Genomic DNA, 12332 nt, shown 5'->3' on the forward strand with positions numbered 1-12332 from the left:
TCATGTGTGGATTACAGTGGGTTGCCTGGCCCCAGATGATCCCAGCCTGGTAGGCTGCACGCTTTGCATGTTCTCTGAGGGCTGCCTGTGTTGGTGGAATTGAGTTGTATGGCCTCTATTTGCGGGCAAACAGATCTAGTCTTGCTTCCTCCACACCAGTGGCTGAGCCTGGTCTGTCGTACATGAGGACAACGAATCTTTCCAGCCTCTGCATGTCAGGATCACGAATCAATGTTGGATGCTGGCTGAGATTGATGAATGTTTCAGCAATATCATCAATAATATCATCAAATACATTCCAAGTCTGCCATGCAGATTTCTTCGCTTTCCCACGGAAGGCAGACACAATGTCACATCCAGTGAATGCGTGAAGGTAGGGGATCCCTCTAGCTTTCTCAATCCCAATTGCAGAAACTACCTCATGGACTGGAATCCATCAGATATGGGCTCCTTGGCCAAAGGCAATCCACATTTCCTGAAGACCTAGTTTCTGGAAGGATGGCAGTACAGATATTGCTATGACTAGCACGTCTGTGTCGTTAGCCTTGATGATTATAGACTTGTTCTTGTCAGTCGTTGCATCCCTAGCATGAACAAATATTCGTCTGTCAGCTTCTTCGTGACAACATGGGGACACTGTGTTGCTAATGGCATCCTCTCCTTTTGTGACGATGACTGTGCTTGTCGTTTCTGCTTCACACATCTTTTCGGCCAGGACATGAAACAGTTCAGTCTTGTTGCTGGGGTCACGAAGGAAGCTTCGCCAGTTTTCTGGCGTCTTGCTTGTTCCTGTCACTCTTCTGATTCCTTTCCCCCCTTTTGACCTCGTCTCTGATTTCAGACTTGATTTCTTGTACTTATCAAAGACTATGTCCACCCGCTTGTACCGGGCACCATAGGATTCCGCCTTTGGGATGATGTCTTGTTTGGCATAGTCATGAAATGTCTTTGAAGTACATGGAGGTGAGGCATTGATAAGTGCTGAGCCGTCAATGATGATTGTATCTCCCTTTGGTTCTCCCACTGGGACATTCACCTGCGCTTCAAGAATTTCAACCAGCTGTGACTTCTGACATGTATGAAGCTTGCTGCTGTCACTGAGAGATGCAGGGTATGACTGATTCTCGTGCTTGAAGAATTCTTGTAAGTCACACTGTTCTGGCTTGAGATGAACAGTCGCGAGAATAACTGACAGTCATCTTTTAGGACTTTCTCCATAGAAATTCCCTCAGCCTGTTCTTGTTTGAAGAATGACTTTCAGCTTCAAACAGGGTTCTTCTTGATTGGCTCTCCATTTAGAAAAGACGGTTTGACAGCTTCAGTTTCCTCAGTGTTTACGTAAATATACGCTTTGCTTTTTTTCATTTAAATGGTTGTGATTTGTAAAGTAAGTCAACATTAAATGATAAGAACTGACAGTGGTTCTTTGCCTGGCAACTCCGCCATTGATTCCCCACAGGTTAAGAACCACTGCAGAGCTACTATTTCAGCTAGCTACCATTTCAGTTGAGTCTGCAATGTTCTTTGTATCTAACACCATCAGGTCTGCTGATTCTTCTTGGAATGGGTTACCCATCTCCTGCATCACTGCAGAGAGTGATTTCACCTTTTCAAAGAAAGATTTCTGGGCACTTGGTGTCTGCTCGTGGTGTCTGCTGCTGTACGTGGCATCCTTCATCCCAGACATGGCCTCGTATCCAGCTAGTAGACGACTAACTTCAGGTCCAGCAACCATCCACCTACGAAGTGCTGACGGGTCTTCTGTCAACCCAATTGCTCCTCCATCACCTTTGATCACTGCATTATTGTGCTCGTGCGCTTGATCAATCGTCATGCCAGAGAATTCTCTTCTCGACTTGTGGATGACAAAGTTACCATTGTGAAACTCCTTGGCCACATCTGGATGTTGTTGTTCCAGTGACATCATATCTCGGAGGTGAATAGTGATCCACCAGGCATAGTTAACATTGTTATTTGCAAAGAAGTAAGGCACCAGTTCTGAAAGTGCTTCACAGTACAAGTTAAAGTCTCCTTCTCTGAATGAGCGGATGGGGGTGAACATTGTGAGTTCCATGTCCAGCACCAGACTCCAGAATTGGAACTGCTGACTTTCTTTCTTCCATTTTTCATACCAGTCCTCAAAAGTTATTTCTGAAGTGCTAGACTCTTCAGAGCAGAAATCATGATATCCTTTCTTCATCAGTTTGTACAAGCTGCATGCTGTAATCTGGTGTACTTGTCTTGTTTTTGCAACACTGGATGCAGACAGGTAAGACTCTGATGTACCAGATAAGGCCACCCCTGCTTCCACAATGGCACTGGTTCACCCATTTCTATATGAAGGCCTCCGAACATGACAACGAACTTGTCCTCTCAATATTCTTGCCACTTCCAATGTATTTGTTTCACCAAAGCATACAACGGTTGGTCAGCAACAATTACAGATGTCTGCTGTGGGTTCAAAAAAGCCACTGTATCATGTAACCTTCTCCATGGCATGCTTGATAGTTGTAACAAAGTGTGCCTGGTCTCGTCACATAGGCATCATTGCCGATATGCTCACTTCAAATGGACAGCTCCTTTTCTGTGTTGCATGATATGCTGACCATGTGATGCTGACTGCATCAGCCACATTCTCAGTGAGGAAGACTTCCTCCAACCAAGAATATTCTTCTTTCAAATGTGACCTGATCGACTCTGGTGCTGGTAAGGATTGGCTGCAACTGGAGGAGGATTTGGGGTTTTTTGGTGATGTATGCTGGTCGAATATTGGTGTATACTTCTGGAAGCTCTGGAACTTTTTTAACCTTCATTTTTGACTTTATATCTAGTTTGAGTGGCTCACGTTCATCACCAGGATTTCCTGTGTTTGGATGCTGGAAAATGGACACACTTGTACCGTGTAAAGATGTTTCAGCTGTGGTCGCAGTCAGATTATGATCTATCAGATTATGATGTATGTTGTCAACTGCTCCAGTTGTGAACAAATTCTTTCTCAAGACCGGGGGACAAATTACTCCATCTTCCACATACTGTGCAACAACTGCTTCTCCTAACTGTGCTGAGATTTCTAGGACTCGGTCATATGATATGGTTAGCCCATTGCCATGGAGCATTTCAGTTATTTGTCTCTTCCTAGTCTTGGCAAACACATACAGGCCCATGTAGACTGCAAAATGTGGCTCCCAGTCCTTGGAATTCCTGTGGACATCCGTTCCTTCCTTGTATTTGGCGAAGCAGTTGTACTGTAGAAGTTGTGATATAGCAAAGTCTGATTTTGACGCTCCATGATGGAGTTGGGACTTGATGTCTGTACCATGTTTGATCATGCATACAAACTGAAGCAGTGATGGTGGCACAGCCTGTTCTAAGTCTTTGTCATGAAAACAGCTGCTGAAATTTGACTTCTGACGGAGCATGTCTTGTCTTATTATCCCAACGGCTTTTGGTAGATGGATCGCTTCACCATAACAGGATGCTTCTGATAGGATTGAATCTACATCAATTTCAACAGCCAACAGAACTTCTCATCCTTGGCAATTAGCTTGCAGCTGTGGAATGTGAAAAAGCAGCTGATCCTTGAGTCGAGTAGGATGAACATCAGGCGAGTCAACACCAAGCTGTTCCAGCCTCTGCTTGTAAAGTTCGGTCAAATCAAGAAGCTTGAAAATTGGTGGCCTCTCACTGGCATTTTTCATCTCGCAGATGTAGGTGACTAATTCAGAAAAAGCAATTGGATATGCATCCTTCCAGTGTTCCTGTGCTTTTTCTTGTTCCTGCACCTTTAGGTATGCCCGTTCTTGGTTATACAATGCCACCAAACAGCCAGGGTGATATTTCACTTTTTGGGTTATGACATCTCATGCTCTTAGTTTGGCGAGAAGTTTTGTATCACTGAGTGTTTTGGCACATTCATTTATTCTCCGATTCACTTGCATTGTCATTGCTTCTCTAAGCTCTCCTCCTTCAGTTTTGCAGAAGAAGCATTCTTTTGTTTTAGTTTCTTGGAGCTTTCGTGGAATCTTCTACTGCCCTCATCCCTAGTACCTACACGACTTGCTCTTTTTTCAGCTCAGTGTAACTTTGTGCTGTTGAACAGAAGCCTGCAACGCTCGTGATATTGTGCCTTATTTTTTCTCAACGTTTTCTCTATCCCAGAATCTTTGTCAAGTCTTGCAGGGTCTAGCTTGATTGGTAGTGCATTGAGTGAGTGAAATAGAGGAATATTCTTTGCCAGGTTCATATATCCATCATCCCCTCTTCTGGCAGGATTGGCCTGGGGAGATTTTAGATCTTCTTTCTTAACCTCCTGACATAGGCAACACTTGGTCCAGTCTGTTTTCCATGATCGTCCAGTAGAGTTCACACCCATGATTACGATGACATTCAGGGTTGAGGGTTTATCCTTTTACCACCCTGTACATGTAATAGTATAATAGGCCTTTTATGTCCTGTAATATACAATAGGTCTTTCCTGTATGGGATACAACTAGGTTCTTGCACTGTGCCATACACCTAGTCCGATTGTTCATCCAGTGTCATAAGTCCTGTGCAATCTGTACACCATCCAGATAACTAAAACCCTGTTATCCTTGGTTCGGCTCTCCCGCGCTGGCATGTCCTGTCCATTCAGGTGTGGCTGCCTAACTGATTTGGGGTTGATTAGGCAGCATTTGGGATACTAGTAGGTTGTTGCAGTATGATGCCAACATAAATTTCCTACTTAGCTGACACTGAACCCCATGCTGAATTTCACAGCAGTGATGTCACCAGTGTGCCTTGGTAGTGCCCGACAATCACTCCTTTAATATAGTGCCTTAACCATGTTATAAACTAGAAAATATACATCAGCAGGCTTAAAAACATAGGAATCCACACTTAGATCATGCAATTCGGACAACTACAAATATTTCTAAGCAAAACATCAACTTTGGGTGGTTATTTTGGCGGCCATCTTGGAAAATAGCCGCCATTTTGGATTTTCAATTGGCCAATCTGGCAGATTTGATTAGTATCCCTTGGAGAACAATTGTGCCAAATTTAATGCTTGAATCATCATTTGCACGATTCTTCTAAAAATTTACTCTTATCTACCCCACTACAGCTGGGTAGTGCCGTCAGTGCACCTCATGCGGTGCACTGTAGGATTTAATTGAGGTTCTTTGCAGCATTCCTTCGGCCCCTAGCTGCAGCCCCTTTCATTCCTTTTACTGTGCCTCCACTCATATTCTCTCTCTTCCATCTTGCTTTCTACCCTCTTCTAACAATTATTTCATAGTGCAACTGCCAGGTTTTCCTCCTGTTACACCTTTGTAACCTCTTGCTCTCAATTTCCCTTTCAACGCTGAGTGACCTCATAGGTCGCAGCTCTTGGCCTTCGGCCTGAATTGAATACTCTATTCTATTCTGTTCAGTTCAAAGCCCAAAATACCAGTAGGTCCGGAAGTTCAATCTGCAATTTCTGAAACGTTGTTGTTAACGCCAAAGGACCAAAGACATAAAGGCGTAAGCCACGTAAGAAGGAAACTGATCTCGGAAGAACTGAGAGATGATCTCAAGTTCTGGTTTGAAAGTATCGTACAAGATTAGGCGAGACAGAATGTGCCTCTGGAACAGGATGAGCAGGGAAGGAGAATGACCTGCGAAGAGTTTGAGAGAATGAGCTTCTGAAGATGGATGAGAAGGGAACGAGAATGGTTTGAGGAGGTAAAATCTCCCTCACTTGAAAGGGGAGGATGAGAATCTTTCCAGATCTCTTTTGTACTTGAGATTTTAGCGTCACAGAATTAATAGGTTCATTCGGCCATGGAAAGTAAAGGGGAAAAGATAAAACAAAATTGCTTCGCTTTTAATAGTATAAAGTTTTGAGGATTCCTTGTCAGTGAAAAAGAAACAAAACTTAAAGGCAAATTTACACAATGAAAGAAGGAAACAATTTTTCCAGTAACATTGAGGTTAAAGCCACAAGTCATAACAGTCTAGTTGTTGTGTAAAAGATATGAAATGCTGAAAGCTAGATAAGGACTTCTGCTGCTTGTGTAGACATCTGCGTTTCTTCCGTTCTCCCTTGCCAGACCACAGTTCTCATCCTTCCGGTTGATCCTATGGAAAGAAAAGGTACAAAAATTATATGAGTGAAAGGAATTAAACACCACACACACACACTGCGTGTGCTAATATATATATATATATATATATATATATATATATATATATATATATATATATATATATATATATATATATATATATATATATAATTATAATATGAGAGAAGTTGATTATCTTGAATGCCTCTAGTAATTCTATGTTCTTCCTATTACCCCCTGTGGTTCTGACTGATTTGTTAAACTGGGCAGCAATGTGGCCTCCCAAAAATACACAAAGATGGGATTCCGATGCACCCTATAATATCTAGCAGGGTCTCTTTCATGTGTAAATTATTAAAATGGCTTGCAGACCTATTATCACCCTTCCTACCTTCTCACCCTCCCACGTCAAACATTCAGAGGCTTTTATACAAAAATTTAACACTTTAAACATCCCCTCAAATAACATCAAATTTCTCAGCCTTGACGTCGAGTCATTATTTACCAAAATCCCAATCCCCGACGTGTTGGCTTTTCTAAAGAGGAAGTTACAGCCATGTGAAGACCGTTTTCCTCTTGGCATAGATAAAACTCTAAAACTAATCAATCTCAGTGTAACTAACAATGTGTTTTTTTTTAATGGTAATTTTTACAAACAAAAATTTGGCTGTAGCATGGGCGGTCCCCTATCCCCCCTTCCAGCAAACCTGTACATGGAATATTTCGAAACGGAAATTTTGTCGCCTATGAAACCCCGCAATATGATCTGGCTTAGATACGTAGATGATATTTTTACTTTATGGGACAATAGCTGGGGAGACGTCAGTGAATTTTTTAATAGACCAAATTCGCTGGTTCTGACCACAAAATTCAAAACGGAATGGGAAAAGGACGGAAAATTGCCATTCCTAGATGTACTGATCATAAGAGAACGGAACATATAGCTTTCACAGTATATAGGAAACTCACCTTCGCTGTTTCTTACATTCATTTCCTTAGCTACCACGAAGTCTCTGTATAGATTGTGGTATACGGTGCAACCTATTCCTCAGGGGACTTACAATATGTTCAAATGGATACCTAGATAAAGAATTCAACGCGATCCGCCAACACCTAATGCAACTGCTCTATCCACCACACTTTATCGAGAAGGCTATTAACAAAGCGAATGAAATATACTACAGAGCTCCAAGTCACAACAGGGAAATAGATTTTAACGACCAAATAAAGCTTCCGTACGACGAAAACATCCAAAAAGCTACAGAACATCTCAGGTCTAATAACCCTTTTATTTTCCATTATCCCTAATCCATGGGAGCTCGCTCATTAACGTACGCTTAAATAAAAAAGAGGAAGAAGCAGGAGTTTAGAAGATTCCGTGGAGCAATTGTAATGAGATTTACGTTGGGGAGACAGTAGGGCCACCTCACAAAGAATAATAGAGCGCAAAAGATCAGTGTGATATGCTTCAGAGAGTTTGGGGATTTTCCTACATATTAGGGATAAAGCCCATACCATAAACTGGAGTGGGGCAGAGCTGGTCTTCAAAAGTAGTTGTCCGTACAAAAGGAAGAAGCTGGAATCTGCTATGATCAGTCAAACCAACAATATGAACCTGTCAGGGGACATTGGAAATCGGATGACATTGACAGGTTAATCCTCGGGCCTCTTCTTAAGAAGGTGTTTTAGAAAATACGACCACCAGACGCATCGCCAGACGGGAGCTAACGAAGCCAAAAATCACAAGGGAAAACCTTCCTGGGTCAATGGCCACCTGCATGCCAACGAGACTTACTGCCACACCTACATGTGTTCTGTATATATACCCTTGTAACTATCATCTGTCCATATTTTACCAGTGAACAGGGGCACAGAAGGAAGTGCTCGAAATATGTGGTCGAAACGTTCATACAGTGTTTTATGGGCCTTTTATCTTCATATATATATATATATATATATATATATATATATATATATATATATATATATATAATATATATATATATATATATATATATATATATATATATATATATATATATATATATATATATATATATATATATATATATATATATATATATATATATATATATATATATATATATATATATATATATATATATATATATATATATATATATATATATATATATATATATATATATATATATGCATAGGAGTCATCTTCAGAAGCTGCGTTACCAGCTATCATATTCCTTCCAGAAACGGTATCTTCATCCTCTGAATAATAATAATGATAATAATAATAATAACAATAATAATAATAATATAATAATAATAATTTCCTATAGGTGCTTCAGACTTGCCGAATAAACCATCACTTTCTCTGGACCCTATTTTTTCAGCTAAATCATCAAGCTCAGCCACCCGTTTTCATTGTACAAACTCTGCCAAGCACGAATTCCTACTTTCCCAGAAAAATTCTTTTTTCCTTGCACTCTTGTTCATTCCTATACTGGCAACTTCTTTACTTCTGCAGAAACAATCACTCTTTGTCACTGGCATTTTCATACGAAGGACGAAACATGAATCAAATTTGAAGTTTGAGAGAAAACTTTCTTCAATCAACAGACAGCATTAAATCATTGCTTTGAAGGGATAATATACACAGGCGCACACACATGTATAGAAAACAACTCTTCCTGTAATGTACCTAGCTTGCATTGCTCCTTAAAATATTTGATTATGCCACATTAACTTCCTTGTATAAAGAACCTATTTCCATATTTGTTAGTTAACTCAGCCTCGATGAGGACTTACCAGGCCTTATAGTGATTCATTTGACTCTCATACCATACCTTTTAAGAAATCTGTTGCTAGTTCAGTTAAATGAAGGGAGTAAATCTTTCACTAACATCCCTTTTTTATCTAGTCTTGAGACCAGTTTAAGCAAGAGATCTCTCTGTTGTTTGAATGTCCTCATTGTACATTTCATCTCTCTTAAGGAAAAAGGGGTTTTCCTATTTGTTTCTGAGTTACAAGTAAAAATCATTTTAACTTTAAAAAGTAAATGAAAAAATTGAGAGAACATATTTTCTTGTATCTTCAGATGGTAAATTGTAATACAATTGTGGTATTACTACATATAAGAATTTGGTATTATACATTTTTATTATCTTCTCGCCAAAGACATTAAAGGTGACATACCTTTCATTGAAGTACATCAGCGTCCTCTTAGGGCCCAGCCCCTCCCATAGGAGCACCACCTGGTGGGGGTCCTCCACCACCACTGCCTCCTGGGCGTCCTGCACTACCAGTGCCTCCAGCACCGCCTTGGCGTCCTTGGCCAAAAGCACCACCTCCTGCACCTCCAGGACCTCCTTGGCTTCCACCAAATCCTCCTGGTCCGCCACCTGGGAACTGGCCACCTCCTGGGAACTGACCACCTCCTGGGAACTGACCACCTCCTTGGGACTGACCACCTCCTGGGAACTGACCACCTCCTTGGGACTGACCACCTCCTGGGAACTGACCACCTCCTGGGAACTGACCACCTCCTTGGGACTGACCACCTGGGAATTGACCACCTCCTGGGAACTGACCACCTCCTGGGAACTGACCACCTCCTGGGAATTGACCACCTCCTGGGAACTGACCTCCTGGGAATCCACTACCTCCTGGGAACTGACCATTTCCTGGGAATCCACTGCCTCCTGTTGAGCCTTGTTGACGACGAACTCTCAATTTCATCGTTTCTCCCTGTAGTGTGAGGCCAGTGAGTATTGAATGATAACAATCATATAAATTTGATGACCAAAATCTGTTCCAGTGGATTATAAATCTTGATAACAGTTTAGAAGACACAAGAGAAATCCAAAGTTCTGTGAGCTTAATTTTTCACTAATATTTAAAGTTGTATATTTAGTATGTTACGGTTTTACAGAGGAAGGGATCAGGTAATCCACTCAGTTGGCTATTGGCATAGGATTATTGAAGGTCAGTTTATGATTATATAGACACTAAAACCACAATAAATGGAAGAAGAAGAAGAAGAAGAAGAAGAAGAAGAAGAAGAAGAAGAACTGTTCTGCAACCAAATAATCTTTCTTGCTTTCTTCCGTATGGCAACGTTGCAAAAGCAGAGCGTCAACCAGAATGTAAAACTGAGCCTGGGCTCTATTGTCTCTGCTACTCCTGTCTTCATTGCTTAGTTGCACTGACAAAAGTTGGGTTAGCCCAAAGGAAATGTACAAAAACTAAGCAATTTCTGCTATCAGTGGGTGGCTTCAGAGCAAAAAACAAGAAATTGTCACGCTCACTTTCTTACTTTAACTGCCTGATCGTGGATGCAATCCCTGTACAGAAAACTTACACTACATTAGCCAGTTCATACACCTACATGGAAGTCTCATCAGCAATAGCAAGTCAGATCCCCAACACACACACACACACACACACTGCGTCCTCCATTCACCTCTGTCTTGCATACACTCTTATTGTTCCTGGAGATTAAGGCCCTTTCTTTCCGATGTTTCTCCGATACCACCTATCCAGTGCTTTGTAGATCTTCTCTCCTCCAATTTCCTATTATCCTCATTATTTCCACATGACTGAACCACCACGCAAACAATGCACGCTTTCCTCTGTTGCCATTTTACCATATCTGTATACTTCCCATATTTCCCACCCGTCAAATTCGTCTTGTGTTCTGTACACAACACAGAAAGTCTTTACCTTCCTTGCCTCAGCGCTTCTTTAATGCCGCCATTAACCTTTATATTTACTCTCAAATACTTATATGAATCAGTACCTCTCCTTCACAATCCATATTAACATTCAATGCTCCATTTTCTTGGCTCCCATTCTCCCACAAAATTATTTATGCCTCGAAGAAATTTCTTAATTCATGCGCTCTGTACGACCAAATGGAAAAGAATCTTTTCAGTGTCCAGAAAGGAGATGTTGATTCATACAAGTGTTTGAGAGTAAATATCGAGGATAAGGCGACACTGAAGAAGAGGCTATTCACAGGATTTACAAGGCAAGGAATGTAGCAGGGTGTGCAAAAGATCAGCCAGAGACTTTAACTGTAGTATCATAGAACACAAGAAGAAGAATCTGAAGGGTGAGAAATCTGGAAGCAAATCGACATGGTAAATGGTAACATGAACGAAAGAGTGAATGAGTTTTCTGGAGTGGTTCGGTCATGTTGAGAAAATGGGGGATGGTAGGAAGTTTAAGATGATGGAGGAAAGCCTGCAATCCCAGATGGAAAATCAGATTGCTACAAGCCCAAGGGGTCCAACAGGGAAAGCAGTCCACTGAGAGAAAAGAGAAGAGACAGAAGTAAAGCATAGTTATGTGGGAGATGGTAAAGAAAAAATAAAACATGAACTATGAAATGCGACCGACGCAAGCCTACTCAGCAAAAAAAAAAAAAAAAAAAAATTTGGACTCTGTTTGAACTTCCACAATTCTGACAACTTAACTACATGACTAGGAAGATCATCCCATATTTTGGTCATAGCTGGGACAAGACTTGCAGAAATCTGTGCCATACTGAACATTACAAAATAAAAGGCGAAACTACTAAAATTGACTGATGGATGCAAGGTATGGTCTGGGAAGAACTAAATGCAAAGCATTGGAAATGTTCAATTATGACATACGCTATCACAATAAATTCATCAAAACAAGAGTATTTCAAGGAAGTATTTTTAATTGTGAGAAAGGATTACTCGGAAAGGATACTTGAAAAAAGAAATATCTGACTTTAGCTCAACCTGCAAAGTGCTCCGAGTTCCAACAACAGCGTCTACTGCCTTTCAAGAGACTTACCTTTGCCTCAGGGGCAATGAGGCCGACGAGGAGCCCGAAGACCACCAGAACCTTCATGGTTCTCCCGATGGAGACTTCTGAGGAAGCCATTGCTGCAAGTTGGCACATCCAGGCCTCCTTATATACGGCGAAGGTAGTTCTGCTCCACAAATCAAGGACAAATCAGTCATCGATTTTTTTTTTAATTCCTTTCAGGGGCGCGAGATTTATGTGTTTGGAAAGAAATTTAGTGGAACGATCAGTAACGTTTAGCTTCACTGGCCTCTGCCACGTCAGGATGACAACAGAGGTTCTTCAGTCGAACGGAGAAGAAGTCGATACCTTTCTTAGCCATCTGGATAACTGACGCCCATATACGACGGATATTAGATGGACGTTAGTTTTACTCGCATCGTTGTGCACTTGACGAATATTCCTGTGTGTTAGTGATGTATCTCAACA

The 12332-nt window shown here is 41.1% G+C and overlaps 2 protein-coding genes across 2 annotated transcripts in view; one reads left to right on the forward strand and one right to left on the reverse strand.

Moving 5' to 3' along the window:
• LOC136853211 (zinc finger protein OZF-like) overlaps positions 1-12332 on the forward strand; it is a 270715-nt gene that overhangs the window by 116623 nt on the left and 141760 nt on the right. The gene's annotated exons all lie outside the window — the stretch shown is intronic.
• On the reverse strand, positions 5837-11996 carry LOC136853206 (uncharacterized). The gene is made up of 3 exons (XM_067128580.1): positions 11892-11996; positions 9261-9812; positions 5837-6102 (listed from the first exon to the last, which is right to left on the reverse strand). Exons 1-2 carry the CDS (start codon positions 11979-11981, stop codon positions 9288-9290), a joined length of 615 nt encoding a protein of 204 aa, XP_066984681.1. The 5' UTR covers positions 11982-11996; the 3' UTR covers positions 5837-6102; positions 9261-9287.

This window comes from Macrobrachium rosenbergii, chromosome 26 (genome assembly GCF_040412425.1).
Source record: "Macrobrachium rosenbergii isolate ZJJX-2024 chromosome 26, ASM4041242v1, whole genome shotgun sequence".
Classification (NCBI taxonomy): Eukaryota; Metazoa; Arthropoda; class Malacostraca; order Decapoda; family Palaemonidae; genus Macrobrachium; species Macrobrachium rosenbergii.